Genomic DNA, 17958 nt, shown 5'->3' on the forward strand with positions numbered 1-17958 from the left:
TCACCCATTAAAGGTTTTTAGGGCAGGAACCAAGCATGGAATTGAATCATCTGGGAAAGACCTTTGAGGAAAGGACAGAGGTCGCTGGTGAGTTGCCGCTCAAAGGTTCCCGTTTTCTTCTGTTCCATCTCAGCCATTTGGATTTTACCAGCAAGATTCAAGTAGCAAGTGGAAACCAGGAAAAAAGGGGGAGGAAACGGTGCCTCTATGGGAACCGTGTTGGGAATTACTAGGATGAGGCAGCAGCAATGATTCCCCAAAATTATGCACCTCACCTCCTGTCATTTCATGATCTGAGGAACGAGAGCGCACAGAATATGTCGGGCATCGGGCATCACTTCTCATTTACAGATTTAAAATCCAGAATCATGTTCATATAGTGAAAAATCTTTTAAGTGAACATATTTATTTCAAATATCACAATGCCAAACTTTTTTAAAACCATAAAATGAAACAGAAATCTGGGACCCAGATTCTGGTGAAAGCCCCCATCTTCCAAAAGCCATGGGTGAAACTATCATATAAATATTGGAGAGTCAGAGACTGCTCTGGCATGCCTGGAGACATGTGCAGCTGAGAAACCTTTCTTCAAGAGACATTCATAGTGAATTTTAATATCATTTGTATTCATTGAAAACCAGGGTAAAATATAAATAAATAAAAAGCTTTCCTGAATTATGTAGCTGCAAATTACTACATGGTGCCATCAGTAAGTTTGGGTTTTATAAACACAGATTTATGTCCCATTTTTCTTACCTTTATCCACAGTAGTTAAAGCCGGGGGTGGGGTGGGGGGGGGAGGCTTCTTATGCAAAAGATTGTGACAAAAATCATTTTAGTTTGTAGAAAACAGGGTTATACCTACCTGTAACTGTTGTTCATCAAGTGTTCTTCTGCACAGGTGTACATGGGAACTGCGCATGTGGGACTGAACAGAAGACACGATGATGAGCCTAAGTACTTGATGGAATGTCTCTCCAACCTCCTGACCAGAAGCAGAGATAATGAGCAATTCTTTTAAAAGGCGGAAATTCCTTGGTTGCCCTTTACTGAAAATCTGGGGGTGCCAATGAACCAATATCATCACTAACAGGATTAGCACTTCCTCGTGAGCATTTAAACATGGCTTTGTGGTCACTAGGAACAGGGTCTGTGAAGTGCTGTAAGATACTTACCCTAACAGGACTAGAGCCAGAGTTGGGATGGAAAGCTGGGGTAGATCCCATAGAAGCAATGAGACAGTCATAGGAAGAGGGAAGGAGAAAAGAGTCAGTCCGCAGGCAGAGTCCATCTAGGCCCAGGTACGAGTCAACGAGTTCACCAGGAAGTGCCTGATAAAGGGAGAGGCAGGCAGGAAGGCTGAGAAGGAATATTGGGAGGTAGGTCTATGAGGATAGAAATCGACTGCCTTTTCTGGTTGCATGTGTAGACCAGATCTGAATTCCTTTACTACCACTGTAGGCCAAGCAGTGTATTCTAGCTATACTTTTGATTGCACTAGTAAGACGTCCATTAACCTGTTTATCTTTCGTGGGACCTATTCTACATACTAAATCAGTGTAAAATGGAGAATACTCAATTAGCATTTTATGATCACCTCCGCCCCAACGTGGATACCTCACATAGATGAAAGATATTTTAGCCTGCTTTGGTGTGGGCCAGTCATTTTCTGACGTCACAGCAGCTACTTGGCATAATTCAGGCATCATGCCAAGTCATGGTTCTAAAAGCTGATGGTGTGACGCATGAATTGACAAGCCATGGTTTGCAATTAGCTGGCAAGCCAGACACAGAAACCATTGTTTGAAGTGGGTTTGCTGACCATGGTTTGGGCTAACTGTAATCTGGAACGGTATCTGAATTAACAAACCATAGTTATGACCACAGCCAAACTCTGAAGGCGGCTGTGACTGGGAGATCAGTGCGAAGTTAAGAGGTCGAGTGTAGGGAGCAAGGGAAACAAAATGAGCAAAACAGCACTAAATCATGGCCGCTTGGTTGGTGTTTGGAAATTCAAACCACGGTTTGGGTCTAGTTTGTGGTTAGCAAAAGCCATGGGTTTGGCCTGGTATGAGAACTGAACCAATAGTATTCTGCCAAATTATCTCAAAGGAAGCTTTGGAGGATGAACTCCAGTTCATACCTTTTCTCTAGTTTTGTCAATCCCCAATGCTCTGAAAGGGGGAAACATATGCAGGGGGAAAAACCCTATAATGCTGATGCAAATGGAACACAAACAAAAGAGCAGAACAGAAAACCCTCTTTAAAAAAGCCACCACAAATACAGTATTAATGAGAGCTACACGCTAGGGAAAAAAACATTCTTTATTTTTCCATTCAGTTGCCAACAATAAATATAATGTGAGTTGATTAAGGACCCAGCAAACATCAGACTTGTCTACTCCACTGTGTGGTTTAATACACAAGACATCATTAGCTGGCATCCAGTGGGGCAGCCTGACTAAGTGCATTTGTCCGGCTGAACATACATTTTTCAGCTTTGCACATACAGGAAATAATCCAAATCATCTATCAGGCTGTTCGACTCAATGTTAGCCAGGCCGATATTGTTACAAAAAGCCATCCCTGGAGAGCATGAGGCAGAATCCATCAGGAAAGGAGCAAATCCCATTCGTTTCCATCTATTGCAACTTTGCCATCGGTTCCAGCCCATCAGCGCATTTCTAGATTTACGTATATAGAAAAGAGGGGGGAGGGGGGAGGCTCATCAATATTGAGTAGAGCTGTGATGGAATGCAAGACTGGCTGCCACTAAACCTTTTGGGAATCCCTATCATTATTCTAAACTAACAGAAGTAAAATATTTGCATCAGGAAGGACTCGATTAAAAGAACAGCTCGAGATAGAAATGGTGTGGACTGGCTTCACACCCTCCACACCGTCTTGTACCATTTCCCACCAGACCTTTCTGCTTGGCTGCAGCTCAGCAAGCCATTCATTTACTCAGCGGTCTCACAACGGGAGAAAAAACGATCTGCGGTGTGCAGGCCTTTCCAAGTTGGTACAACAGTCCAAGATATTTATTGATGAAAACGGGGAAGAGAGTATTAACGGGGTGGTGTAGTAAGCCCTGTGCTCTGAGGAGTGGCTACAAGGCGAGAGAAGAGGAATGGAGCACCATACCCCATCAACAGGTGGATGCGACATCCTCCTGATAAGAAGAGGTTCCAGGAACACAAGGCTGGCAGGAGTTCCTGCTGCTGTTCCTTAATGCCCCTGCCTACTCTTGGGCTTGCGGGAGGCAGCAGGGACAGGAGCTGCTGCCTGCGTCCTTGCTCATCTGCCGTCTGAGCGAGCGTGAGGGTGGCATTGAGGAGGGGGCTTTCAGGAGGGGCAAGGGGGGTCCCTCCAAAATGTGTAAGGGGGTATCATGGGCATCCTGCCTGAGCCCCCACCCTCCAGCACTCTTCCAGCAAGCCTACACGATGGTCACAAAGCCAAGAAAATGACCATGCCAGATTAGAAAACTCTTTATGCCCATACTTCTCCTTTGGCCCACATCGTGAGGGCCATTTTGATACAGCTAAGTTTTTGCCGCAAGATTGGAGTCCAGTGGCACCTTAGAAACCCAGATTTCCAGAGTGTGCACTTTCGAGAGTCAGGACTCCCTTCTTCAGATACTCTCGAAAGCTCATACTCTGAAAATCTTGTTGGTCTCTAAGGTGCCGCTGGACTCAAATCCTGCTGTTCTACTGCAGACCAACATGGCTACCCACCTAGAGCTAAGCTTTTGGTTTGCTCTCTCAGTATTAAGAAGCAGCAGTGAGAGAAGGATGAAATTATTTTTAAAAGTACAATTACAATTATGATGTGTTGCTAGGAATGAGGGCGCCTGGGAGGTAGCACCTCCTACTGTGAGGAGCATGGCGGAATGACAAACACAGAGAATAAGTTCAGCTTAATGTGGCCCAACTGACTAGTTGGAAGATCAACAAGCAAACAAACAATTCAAAAATATATTTGCTGGTAAGATCCTGATGTCGCTTTTGGGAGGCAGAACAGACATTTTGGCTGTGGTTTCTCTGCAAGGGGCAGATGGAGAAAGCGCTTCAAAACAATAAGTACATCAAAACCTGTTCCTGAACCACATGAAACAATGAATGCAAAAATGCAAAATTCAATGCAATGAATGCAAAAATGCGAAATTCGGCCAGTGATTGTGTCTGAGAGCACAATTTGCCTCTCCTTCTCTCACAAATAAAATACTTGGAAAAAAAGAGCCACTGCTCAACTGGCATGAGAGGCTGTTCTTTAACAAGGCAGCCGGATGCTCATGTCCATTGGCCCCTTTCATCATGAGGCTGCAATCCTAGCATACGAACTGAGCACATTTTGAATTTCCTTTTGTGCTTTTAGATGCCACCTCCTTCACTGACCCGACTGTACCTTACTTGTCTTCTGAGGACTGCTCAAGGTTTACATAAAGAGAAGCAAGAGCCAGCAGAAAGAACTCTGCAGCCGTAGAGACAGCTAGTACCTTTCTCGGAAAAGCCACGCTGAGATATACTGACAGAGTTTTATTTATTCTAAGCTCTTCTCATGGCAAAAACAACCAGGGTGGCAATACCTCAATTTCCAATCAGCACACCCACAGGAGGGGAGAGGAAAAATGAGAAAAAAGGCCACCTTCACCTTAATTTTATTTTTCTTTGCGAGAGAGAGGGAGAGATGTGTATGAACACAGATCTCTGTATCTCTGTGCGTGTATCAGATACAGTGGAGTCAAGCTTCTTTGGTTGCGCTGATGCATCTTTAACAAACGATTTTGCAGAGAAATAAACAAAACAAACTCCATTAAGATGGTAAAGAGTCCAGTAGCACCTTTAAGACTAACCAACTTTACTGTCGCATAAGCTTTCGAGAACCACGGCTCTCTTCATCAGATGCATCTGACGAAGAGAACTGTGGTTCTCGAAAACTTATGCGACAATAAAGTTGGTTAGTCTTAAAGGTGCTACTGGAGTCTTTACCATTTTGCTACTACAGACTAACATGGCTAACTCCTCTGGATCTATGTCCATTAAGATGGCCATTCTAACAATGATGTCATTTCAAGATACAGCAGGAAATCAAGCAGAGATTCAACCAAGTAGTAATACGGCTAGACCCACACCAAAGGGAACGTACTCTTTTTCTTCCTGGGGGTATTTTGTACTGCATGCTTCAGCAAGTAAGATCAGCAAACACAAGGCAGGATGGTGAACGCACGGTATGTTAAAAGGTACCTTTATTCCCCCCCAGACAGAAGAGTGACTCCCCCCCCCCGCCCACATATACAATGTTACATGGGGTGGGAGGGGGGACCATGTGTACTGATCTTATGATGTGTGAAAAGGCCCTTCTTCCATCTTACAGGAAATTTAAGCTCTTATCCAATCAAAGCCTTTTCAAAGGATACACAAGAGGAATCTGACTTCGTAAGCTGACTTCTTGCCTTATACGAATCAGCATCTCCCCCTTCTGGCCGACAAGAAGTAGTTTACAATGAAGAAAATGTTTGCCACAATTAGGACAATGTGGAAGCAAGGCCCTGAAAGCGCTGCTTGCAAACAGGTGCCTGTGCAACACCCAGTAATGATCCAACCGAGAGAAAAGCAGGCAGGGTCTGTATGGGCAAACGGGAGACTCAGTTGCTGATGGCCCTTGCAGTAGTTTCTACTACTAAACAAGCCACTTTGCTACAAGATTGAGATTGCTTGCCTTGCTATATCTCTTCTTTTTACTCTTACCACAAAGTTTTAATTTTAGCATAGGACTGCTGAGCCTTGCCCTTCCCCCAGAAAACCAAGCCTTTCCTGGCTTTATCATGGAGTTTCTTTTTTTTCTTTTACATTTTGACATTTTATGCAGCAGGTGCTCAGCCACCATAAACCTGCGTGAGCTGGCTACACTTTGTTGCACAGATCAATCTAGATTTTATTCAGACCTAGCTGTAAGAATGAAGGTATTTTTCCAACATCTGCAATGCCCCTGCCCCAATCCTTTTGGCACTCTGAAAATTGTCGGAAGAAGATCCCCTAACAGATCCCAGTGGCCCGTTTTATGACCTTGCATGCTGAAATATTGCTAGGGCTGAAACTACTATACCTGCGGCTCCTGGCCTTGCATGCCTTGATGCTGTCTCATGCTCGGGTGTCCTGCTTCTGCCACGTGCTCTTTCATTGGCTACCCAGGGATGGAAGCTAACCTCAGCAGCCAGTGACGGTTGGATCCAAGCCTGACCGTTTTGTGATGTGCAGCTTATTGATTTCCTCAGCACAGGTTGGGTGAATGCCAGCCGTCTTCAGCATTTGTGAATAGGTAGCACCACACCTGGAGAGAAGGAAAGGGCAATACCGGTGATGAAGAATCTGAGGTGGGTAAAAACATTCAGAGAAGGTAATAAAGTGGCTTGTGGGCATCTGAGAGCCCTCCTGTGCCGTGTCTGGCATTGGGAGACCAATACTATTACTCTGGCATGATACCCTGGGGCTTACCCTGATGGCTGTGGCTCACTAGTAGAGGACATGTTTTCCATGCAAAAGGTTGCAGGTTCAATCCCTGACATCTCTCATGCAAGGATGTCAGGGGCAGATGCTGGGACAAACCTGTTTCTGCCCTGGCCCTTGGAGAGCCACTGCTAGTTAGAGGAGGTACTACTGAGCTAGATGGACCACTGGTCTGCCACCTTGGCATAAAGGTAGCTTCATACTTTTATGTTTATATTTCCCACTACCCCTTCCTAAACACCAAGCAGTTTGTAAGATGAGCTGAATCTCACCTGCGACCTGAACTCAGTAAGTGGACAAGATGTTTCTTCTCTTTTTCACCCTCCTGGGGATAATAATAATGGCCTACCAACCTTCAGGAAGCAATGTCGACTTAAGGGAATGGATTTATAAAGATGCCCTAATCGATAAATTTTTAATCAGTAAAACAAAATTTGCCCTGTGGTATAAAACCATAAAAAAGACCACGCTAGAACGTGTTACCTGACTGATATTACAGTTTATAAGCTCAGGGTAGCATTTACATCATTACGCTTCCAGTCTGTGCCAACTGAGGTGTTACTCGGGCGATTCCCAATAAACCCCATTGATCAGCATATATCTATCTGTGGAACCTCAAACGAGGACTTGCTGAACTATGTTTTAAACTGTCCCTTATACCAGGAACCAAGGGGAAAATTTCTCACCAATATTTTACTGAGAGATCTCTGTCTTTTGGTGCTACACCTCTGAAGATGCCAGTCACAGCTGCTGGCGAAACGTCAGGAACTACAATGCCAAGACCACGGCTATACAGCCCGGAAAACCCACAACAACCATCGTTCTCCGGCCGTGAAAGCCTTCGACAATATAATATTTTATCTGGTCTCCATCTTCTGCCTGATTTTGATAAATTAAATTTCATACTCTCAGACACAGAACCTTTTATTTCCAAAAGGATGGCACTCTACATCCTGGCTGCTAGGAAAATAAAGGCAAATGTGGCAACTAGGAAAGTAAACAACGGATACGAACGGTTGCCTTTTAATCTGCTAGAAACCATTTGATTTTAATATTGTTTATTGTTTACATTTTAGGTAAAATTCCTTTTACTGTAATTATATTTATATGCATGTAATTATATTTGTATTCATGTTTTTTTATGAAAGGTTTTGGATTGTGAAGGCCTATGGCCATATATAGTAAATTCTCTTGTCTTGTAATAGCGGTCCACCTTACGGGGCTGTTGCATGGATCAGAACGAATTAATCGCTTAAACACACTGTCATCAATGCTAAATATTACTATTGTCACTTTGGTTGTTTTCTGTGTTTTAAACTCAAGAATCATGAAATGGAACACCATGGTTTGACCTTCAATTTTTTTAAAAAACCCTTTAACTACAATTTTTAAGTTCCTTTGGGGCAAGGCCGACTGCTGATTAGGTTTCACATACTTTCTTTGCGCAGGGTCTTTTGGATAAAACATCAAAAAGACAACTTTTTTCTGTTTTAAAAAAACCAGCTGGAATTTTTACTGCTACCAATTAATGGACTGCAAAACACATGCAAGAAATATGCACAGGCTATAATCACTGGTTTCTGAACCAACCCTCCCCTTAACCAAGGTTCTGCCATCTTGATCTGATCTGGTTTTCATTTGGCTTAATTTTGCACAAGGGTATAGTGTAAGGACTCTGAAAAAGGAGAGGCTGTCACTCAGTTGTAGAACACACACTTTGCCTGCAGAAGGTGCCAGGTTCAGTACCCAGCACCACCAGTTAAGGGGTTTTAGGGGACAGATGTTGGGAAAGGCATTTCTATATCTGAGACTCGGACAGCTGCTGCTAATCAGGACAATACTGACTTAAGCAGATTTGTATTCTGATTCAATGTAAGGCAGCTTAAATATTTTCATGTAACCACAGGTCATTTTGTAGAAAAAGAGCTGGAGGAACTCATTAGCATAACTCATTAGCATATGCCACGCCTCTTGCCATCACCGGAAGTGTCATTAGTATAACTGATTTGCATATGCCACACCCCCTGACATCACCTATCCTGGCTGTTTTGGACCCAATCCTGGCCATTCAGGGCCGAAATTGGGCCCAAAATGGCAAAAAGGGGCTGAAAACGGCTGAAAAGGGGCCCAAAATGGTCAGGATCTGGCCTCTGATGAGCAGGAGAGTGATCCACCACCTGTCAGAGATCCGATACAGGCTGTTTCGGCCGCAATCCAGGCCAAAACGGGCCCCAAATGGCCGAGAGTCAGGTGGGCAGGCCCACCTGACATGTGACCTCTTTGGGGAACTGCCGGAACTGCGTTCCTGTGCGTTCCCCCTCAAAATGAGCCCTGCATGTAACTAGAAAGCAACAGAGAAATTATATCTGAAGCAGTCACCCCGTTAGATTTTTAGAAGCCAGTGCTTCTTACTTTTAGACTTTGCTTTCTCCAACACAGTTAATTCTATATGCTCTGAGCTGTTTTAAAGTATCTCTGCAGTAGCTAGATTTTCATCTTCATTTCTTATACCCTACTGCTTTTAACCACTAGAGGTCAGGAGTGACAAGGAAAAGAAACACTCCACCCAGGTATAGGAACCGCTTCAGTCATTGCCAGACATTAAAACCTGGCGCTGGGCTTGAGGAGCAAAATGTCTTATTTAATGGGAAAATACTGAAAATACCCTGTCTGCATGAGGCTCTTTCCCATGCCTCTTTAGAGAGGGGCCTGCACTCATGAGGTAAGTTGTTTCCAAACAAAGCAATGCTCTATAAAAGCACAAATGAAAATCCCACGATCACAATACCCCTCTCCTTCTCTCCTCCCTCCAAAATCCATTTTTATCCAAATGATGACTAAAATGGTGGCATGCACGTTTCCTCCAGCTTTATCCCCCAATACCGGTGAAGTAGGTTAGGCTGAGACACAGAGAAAGAGCATGACTGGCCCAAGTTCACGCAGCGAACATTGCACCACATTGTCGTTGCAGATTATTTATGTATTTCATCATCTCCACTTGCCAACTCAATCCCTTTCTGTATTGACCCTACTTTGATTCTGTTTCCCACCCAGCCACTGAATGCTACTTGCCCTTCTTCCCAGATTAGCATCCTCTTATCTGCAAGCATGCAGGTTATGCCAGAGTTGCACAAATTATCATCGAGTGCAGAATTGTCATTTCAGGAGGTGAAGGGGCAGAGTCCACCCTTCTAGCCATTTTGAACCACAGAAGCCAGATTCTCCTTTTCAGACATATAGTCACTCTCATTTCGAAAATCTATGCAGATCTAAAGAGGAGGGGGAGAAAAACCTCTGAGCTTCTCTACAAAGCTTTGATGATTGCTCCTTTTTTAAAGAGAGGCCTTCCCAGAAAACGTAATCAAAACAAGCTTTTCATCCTTTTTTTCTGTTTGTCTGTTTAAAAGGATGGCTTCTGAATGTTTCAATGATCATTTATTATCTGGAGAACAGAAAAGCTAGGAGAGCTTTCCCTTTGTTGCATTTTGAAGAGTTAACAGCTGCACAGTGAGTTTGATTTTTTGGAAGGATGGGAGAGGGGGATATTCGACAGTAGGGTTTGCCAAGAAGCATATTTCATAAATATAAATACAAAAATCTGGTATGTCCGTCACTAAGCCCCATATTTATTAATAAAGAACAGCCATATTTTAAACAAAAATATAGGAAATGAGACATAAAAGAAACCTAAAACATTCGTTCTTTTTTTTTTCTCTTGCCAAAAGTAATCCACTATCTTTCATAATCTTACAGAAACATAAAAGAACAAGCTTCAGAAACCCCCCCCCCCCTCCACATTCTTTACTTCTTACTTGATTCCAAGGGCAAATCCTTGAATAACTTCGCCTGCATTTGGACCAATGAAATGAAGGCCAAGGATTCGCTGTTCTTGCGCACGCGAACACACCATCTGAAATTAATACAAGATAATGAGAGGAAAGAAATGAGAGAGGGCATTTGTCTTGATTAAATTAGGGCCATACAAAACACATTACTCAATGTATCCTGCTCGCATAGGGCTCTGATGTTCAGGGTTATGTACGTGCCACAATTTTTTGTGCAGCACAAGTATAAGTGTAGCTCATTGGATACGTCCCAAGGATTATTACTTTTTTCCGTTTTAAAAAGCTATACTATAAAAGGATTTCTGCAACACTCTCAAAGGGAAACAACAACGGTGATGTTGGTGGGGAGTTAATGAACGATTTGCAGCTTTCCTTATGTTCTCGACCAAGTAGAAAACCCTTAGAATCAACAAGGTGAACCTCCAAATGGCAATTTCCTGGCTTTAATATTTTCTGTGATGCCTTAAACAAACTGAAGTTGTCAGTGATTTTGATTTCATTTTTTATTCGATTGTGTCATGAGTCAACTCAAGAATGTTTAAGAGATATTGCAGAAATGCTTGCAGTGGTGGAGAGTGCCCTCAAGTGATAGCTGACTTATGGCAACCCCTGGTGGGGTTTTCATGGCAAGAGACTAACAGAGGTGGCTTGCCATTGCCTGTCTCTGCAACCCTGGTCTCCATTGGAGGTCTCCCATCCCATTATTAACCAAGGCCAACCCTGCTTAGCTTCGGGGATCTGATGAGATCAGGTTCACCTGGGCTATCCAGGTCAGGGCATAGAAATGCTTAGTTTTATGATATTTACTTCATTTATAGTCCACCTTTCTAATGGAGACTCAAGGCAAGTATGTAATTTAAAAACATGCAATAAGAACAACAAAAATGCACAACACTCAGGGCTATGTCACAAGAGCAATGCACTAAGAACAGTGTTGTACAAATAATGAAACAGGACTGAGATGCACATTTGGCGAACAATGCAATGAACAGCGTAATACATACAAGGAACTAATAAACTATATACATAATTGGAAACTGTTTCCATCAGGCTTTGAGAAAAAGGCTACCTGCAAGTTCTCATTATTTTCAAGACAGTATCGAGTAATGTCTAGATGAATATAAAAACCACCTTATACAGTATAATACTGCCATCTATTATTGTTAATTTGGAGTAATGATGGCTTTCTCAAACAGATGTCCTGTGACTTGAAAACCATTACACTGGAGAGGCTGGGGTTTGAGCCTGGGACAACCAGCATGAGAAACAGATGCTGTACCACCCAGTTACAGCTGCCGTCTCCAAAGAAAGCTGGTTTTTTTTCGGAGGGGGGGGGTGGCAGTTCATGAACATATATGAAGCCGCCTTACACCAGTGTTGTCTTTTCCAACTGGCAGCAGCATAGCACTAAAAGGTTTCAGACTGAGGGACTTTCCCAGACCTACTAAGAGTCAAACTAACATGCAGGTTTTTAAAGAGCTGGAACTGGTCAAACCACATGAGACAAGATACACTTGAATTACACTCGAATTACACTCAAATACACTTGAATTACAAAATACACTTGAGTTACCCGTGTAATTTGAGTGTATTTTGTCTTGTGTGGTAAGAACCTGAGTTCCCCAGACCCAGGTGAGGTTCCCCGCAGCCACACAGCAGCTGTGGGGAATGGCTGTTAAAAAATAAAGAGCCCAAATGGCCTTGGAAGGTCACCACAGGGGAAGGAAGAGCTCCTCTCTAACCTCTCCCCCACAAGCCATTTCCCCGTTTCCCCCTGTCAAAATAGCACAGGGGGAGATATTTCCCTGTTTTTATTGCTCCGTGGGCTCCGAGTATTTCACGTGGAACAGCAAAACAGAGACACCCCCCACCAACTCACTACTTTGGAAAACAGCTTGAGGGGGCAGCAGGAGCCCTTCCTCCACCTATAAGGGTGTTCCGAGGCAGTTTGGGTTCAGCTTTATTTTTAAACAGACTTTCTCCACAGCAGCCGTGTGGCTGGGAGAACCCAAGTTGAGTCTGGTGGATCCAGACCCAACTCTTTAAAAACCTGGATGTTTAGTTTGACCCCGAGAGATCCTTTAAATGACAGTGCCAGGGATTACTGAATCACCTACAACCAGCAGCAACTGGTGCATCTGACGAAGAGAGCTGTGGTTCTCGAAAGCTTATGCCTCAATAAAATTGGTTAGTCTTAAAGGTGCCACTGGACTTTTTACTAACTAGCAGCAAGTGGTAAATGGGTGTGGTGATCATCAGGACCCCTTGTCTGGCAGTGGATTTGGGAGAAAGGGATTAGACGGGTCATTTTGTAGAAAAAGAGCTGGAGGAACTCATTAGCATGCCTCATTAGCATATGCCACACCCCTTGACATCACCGGAAGTGTGTCATCGGCATAACTGATTTGCATATGCCACACCCCCTGACATCACCTATCCTGGCTGTTTTGGACCCAATCCTGGCCATTCAGGGCCAAATTTGGGCCTAAAATGGCAAAAAGGGGCTGAAAATGGCCAAAAAAGGGCCCAAAATGGTCAGGATTGGGCCACTGCTGAGCGGGAGAGTGATCCATCACCTGTCAGAGGCCCAATCCGGGCCATCTCGGCCCCAATCCAGGCCGAAACGGGCCCCAAATGGCTGAGAGTCAGGTAGGCGGGGCCACCTGTCATGTGACCTCTTTGGGAAACTGTCGGAACTGCATTCCTGTGCGTTCCCCCTCAAAATGAGCCCTGGGATTAGAGTTGAGTCTCTCTTCTTACAGTGGCCTTCCTACAAAACAAGTTGCTGATCAAGGATATAAAGCCTCATGCCTGTTTGAATGAAGGTCAAACACTAGCAACACTTACTTTAATGTAACACTGAGCAGCTTTTCTGTCAGGCACAGTAAATTCCAAAGGCTTATAAAATGCATGGTATACCTAATTGAAAGGAATATGAAAAAAAAGAATGCATTGTTTTAACTCATACTTGCAACTGGTATTTTAATCTATTACAAATAGCAAATAAACAGCCTTATGCTTTGCTACTTGGGGACACAGAGGCCTGGATCCAGTTTCACACAGGGAAGAAATCACCGCCTGTGGAAAATGCCACTTTGGCATTCATTTCCTGCAGGTCTTTTTATTTATATTCCCTCTAACAGGACCTCAAACAGCTTACAGTTTCATTCTCTTCTCTCACTCATCCTCGCAACCAATTCACTCTGAGGGTATTGCTAGGCTGAGAACAAGTGACTCACTCAAGGTCACCCCACCCCGTCTGTCGTACTTTCAAAAGGTGAGGTTGTTGATACACAACTTGTAAAGCACGGTTACACTATGTCTGTCAGTCCCTGGCAGTTAGGTCCCTTCAAGTTTTCCACAGTTAACACTCAGGTGTTCCAGTTGAAGCAACTTTGAGCAGAGCCACAAGTGACAAAAGGCACAGGTTGGACACTTGTCAGCTTCCCTCAAGTTTTGATGGGAAATGTAGGCAGCTTGGCGGAATGTTGGACAAGTGACAGTTGAAAAGTCCATTGGACAGCAGTCAGAGAGCGAAGCTGCGAGACCAGGATGCCTACATTTCCCATCAAAACTTAAGGGAAGCAGACAAGTGTCCAATCTGTGCCTTTTGTCACTTGTGGTTCTGCTCTTTATTAGAGATCCATACAGTTCAGGGTGTTCACACAAAGGTAGCAATTGGCAGAAGTGACTATTCAAAAATGGACACTACTAATTATAGGGAAACTTCCCGCCCTTTGGGTCTGTTGACATTCTGGCATGAAACCTCAAAGAGTTACATGGGAACTGATTAGTTTAGGCTAGACAGAGTACAGAATGAAATCATCGCAGTCTCTGAGAAGATACATCGCTCACAGCCTGCAGCTTGCTTCCAAGGACACTTGCTACAGAAGTGAAAGTAAATACTTTCAATAGATAACAGACAGCCCCACTGGCTCAGTACATTGTAAGTTAGCAGTTTACACACTCTCTGATGATTTATACAGAATACAACCTTAGCTAACAGTTATGATCAGCACAAAATGCATAACACAATATTGACAGGTATGCTGGCATACATGACAATGTCACTTCCATGCTTTAGGGTTCTGGGTTGCGCATGTGTGCTGCTGTCTTTTAGTAATTATATTATATATTTATTGTTTTTATCTGGTTTTAAATTAATATGTTTATATATTTTATATATGTTGTATTCTGCTCTGAGCCTGTTCGCGGGGAGAGCGGATTAGAAATAGAAACAACAACAATAACAATAAAACCAAATGAAACCCTCAAACACAGTCTGAGCATATGTACAAAACTGGCAACATGCAAATCAGGTTCCAAAGAATTATGAAACAAGCTCCTCCTATCTAAAGGAAGAAGATTGGCTGGTGAACCTCTGAAAGTTACTTCTACTGCTCACTGATGGAGGCAAGGATGTGCCTAGTCCATTGATTAGAGATTTGAGTAGGTTTCAGGGCTGCCAGATCCCCTGCCCCAGCTTCCACTCTGGGGAGGGGGAGGGGGAGAAAGGTGAGCAGAAGTTGTCTGGAGCATGCTGTACACAGGCCCGATGATGTCACTTCCGGTTTAAATTGGAAGCTACAGTGTCTCAGAGGCCAATTCTCTAGGAATCAGCCACAAACATAGCAAAAATGCTATGTTTTTGGCTTGCTGAGACTCTGCTTTGAAGCAGAGCCTGCATGCAGTGTGCTTCTGCTCACTGAGAAAGGAGGGTCAGCACCCTGGCACCCCACCATGCTTTTCAGGTAGGGAGGCTGGCAACCTTAGTAGACTTCCTACTTCTGGCAGTGTGTGTGAGAGAAACCTGCTTTGCTCACTTGATGCCCTGCTTGATTTTATGGAGCCCACATCTTTATAAACAACTGGAAGGCCCAGGCTACCTCAGCTGCACACAATGGAGCAAGAGCTGCACACTATGGAGCAAGAGCTATCTTTCTATACATGTTTATCTCACCCTTTCTCCAAGGAGCTCATAATAGTGTGCATGGCTCTCCTCTCTCCAGTTCATCTGTGTGGTAGGCTGTGCCAAGACAGTGATTGAGCCAAGCTTTGAGTTGTGTAGATTTGAACCTGGGCTTCCCTAATTCTAGTCCAAGCAGTACACCACACAGACTCCGTCAAGACAGATGCTCAGCTCTGCCAATCCGTGACGATGACATCAAGGGGTCTCGCATACCTCTATATTATCTGGCCCCAACCGGTCCGAGGCTTGTTCTTCTGAGAGACCTACACATCCATATTCCAGGGGTGTGAAAATTGTAGTGGGCACCTACACAACACACAACAACATAGTTACTCTCAAAATAAAACGGCATGATGCCTTCTCCATTGCTTAGTGTCAATCTCTCCATAAGTTGTACCAATCAGTGTTATTTATACCTTTCACTGATGGAGAACTGAGATTAAGAATCAGCAACCTATTCATGTGCACCCACACAAGCAACAGGAAGAGCAAAGATTCTGCAAGCAGCTTTTCAGGTGAGGCAGTTTCTAAAAATAATAATAATATAATAACATTCAATTTATATACTGCCCTTCAGGACAACTTAATGCCTACTAAGAGCGGTTTACAAAGTATGTCATTATTATCTCAACAACAAAACACCCTGTGAGGTGGGTGGGGCTGAGAGCTCCAGAGAGCTGTGACTAGCCCAAGGTCACCCAGCTGGCTTCAAGTGGAGGAGTGGGGAATCAAACCCGGGTCTCCAGATTAGAGTCCGGCCGCTCTTAAGTGACTGACCCAAGGTCACCCAGCTGGCTTCAAGTGGAGGAGCGGGGAATCAAACCCGGCTCTCCAGATTAGAGCCCCGCGCTGTTAACCACTACACCAAAGCAAAATCAAGTCACAACAGTCAACCATTAAGAGCAAAAGCATTTTGAATTTTGCTGAGTACAAGAGCAAATAAGCACGGTTAGCGGTTCTTCCACCCACCCTGCTGCATTAGAAGTCAAATAAAGGGGGGGAAAAAAGGAACAAAAATTATGATCCTGCCTATGCAGAGAAGTGGCAGTTTGTGATCTTTGCAGTGAGACATCTGAAAAGACTATGGAACGAAAAGATAAATACTCACATTGTCATAATCCATTAGTTCTTTCGACTGGCCAAACAAACGGCGAGCCAGAAGCTTCCCTGCAGCGATAGCAGTCGGCGTTAGTTCAGGGCGACCCTGAGAGAAGACAACAAAATGTCTCTATCAGCTTGAAAAGGATGCAAGAACAGAAGGGGAGGAGCAGCCAAAGCAGCTCTGAGATCCCCACCTGGCAGTCAGAGGGACAATCATCATCATTTAGCATTTCTAAAGTTCTTTCAGTCTTCAGAGTGCATCACATGCCTTACTTTGATGTAATCTTTACAACAGACCTACAAGGAAGACTGGTCATTTTTATCCCCATATTGCCCAAGGGGGGTGAGAATGAGAGAAGGTGGCTTGCTTAAGGCCCCCTTGAGAGTGAAGCGAATGAAATCTGAACCAGCAACCCCCCCCCGCCCCCACATACACATACAGTAGGTCATTATTTTAGCCATACCAGCCTGTTGGATAGTATATTTATATTGCACCTTTTGATTCACAAGGATCTACAAGGCAGCTCCCAATAAACTTAAAAGCCAAAATACAGGCCATAAATAATACCTGAAAAATAAGAAGCAACAAAACACAAAATCTGCACAAGCGACAGTGCCAAACCAGCCAAAAAGACATCACCACTGGCACCCAATTCAGATCCAGTTCTAAGCTAATGTCTACAGAACAAAGCAAAATGGGCCTCCCTAAGAGGGAGATTTTCACAGTTATCAGGGCCACCACTGAAAAGGCTCTGCTTCATTTAACCACCCACCACACCTCTCACAGTGGGGCAACACGAAACAAAAACTTTCACTTTCAGCATGTGAGCTGATTCTACTCAGAGAAGGCAGCCCTTAAGATAACCTGGATAAATAACAGAGTTCCCTAGCACCTTTAAGACTAATTTTATTGTAGCATAAGCTTTATTGTAGCATAAGCTTTCGAAAGCCATAGTTCTCTTCTGTGGTTCTCGAAAGCTTATGCTACAAATGGTTAGTCTTGAAGGTGCTACTGGACTCTTTACTATTTTGCAACTACCAACGAACACGGCTAACTCCTCTGGATAAATAAGAATGAAAGACAGCTATAAAAAGAAGCCATGGATCTACTCTGAAAAAATTTGGTTAAAGTGGTGACAGAACCTTGAAAAGTTTATCACATAACTCAGGTGGCCCAAGTACTCAGAGACTAGGTGAATTGGGTGGTCATAAAGGATGAGATGATAGCCACTGAATGGAATGGACGCATAAATTCAACCTTTCCCCTCATGGCCAACTTGCCTTGCATCTACAGAACTACGCCTCAGTACACTTCCTCTCAGTGATACCTGCAAAAAGGATTTGATCAGAGCACGGAGCAGAGTCACAACAAGCAAGACACGACCTTAATCTAAAGGACCCTCAGCGGCTTCTGCTACTGGCTGAGCAAACTGGGCTTCTCCTTTGAAGTCAGACCTATTCAGATGGTGCAAGTAGAAAGTTGCCTGTTCCACAAGTCAGGAAATACCTACTTGTGTAAATGTGAATACAAATG

General features: G+C 43.8%; 1 protein-coding gene across 1 annotated transcript in view; it reads right to left on the reverse strand.

The window, feature by feature from the left end:
• Positions 1–2338: 2338 nt before the first annotated feature.
• The window catches only part of TXNRD2 (thioredoxin reductase 2), a 69772-nt gene continuing 54152 nt past the window's right edge, over positions 2339–17958 (reverse strand). The window contains exons 13-18 of the mRNA XM_054995989.1: positions 16432–16527; positions 15537–15629; positions 13202–13273; positions 10322–10419; positions 6109–6333; positions 2339–2684 (exon numbers count right to left, since the gene is read on the reverse strand). Coding sequence (XP_054851964.1) covers positions 6210–6333; positions 10322–10419; positions 13202–13273; positions 15537–15629; positions 16432–16527 — 483 coding nt within the window. The 3' untranslated portion in view covers positions 2339–2684; positions 6109–6209. The remainder of the gene's footprint in view (positions 2685–6108; positions 6334–10321; positions 10420–13201; positions 13274–15536; positions 15630–16431; positions 16528–17958) is intronic.

The sequence above is a fragment of the Eublepharis macularius genome, chromosome 13, assembly GCF_028583425.1.
Source record: "Eublepharis macularius isolate TG4126 chromosome 13, MPM_Emac_v1.0, whole genome shotgun sequence".
NCBI lineage: Eukaryota > Metazoa > Chordata > Lepidosauria > Squamata > Eublepharidae > Eublepharis > Eublepharis macularius.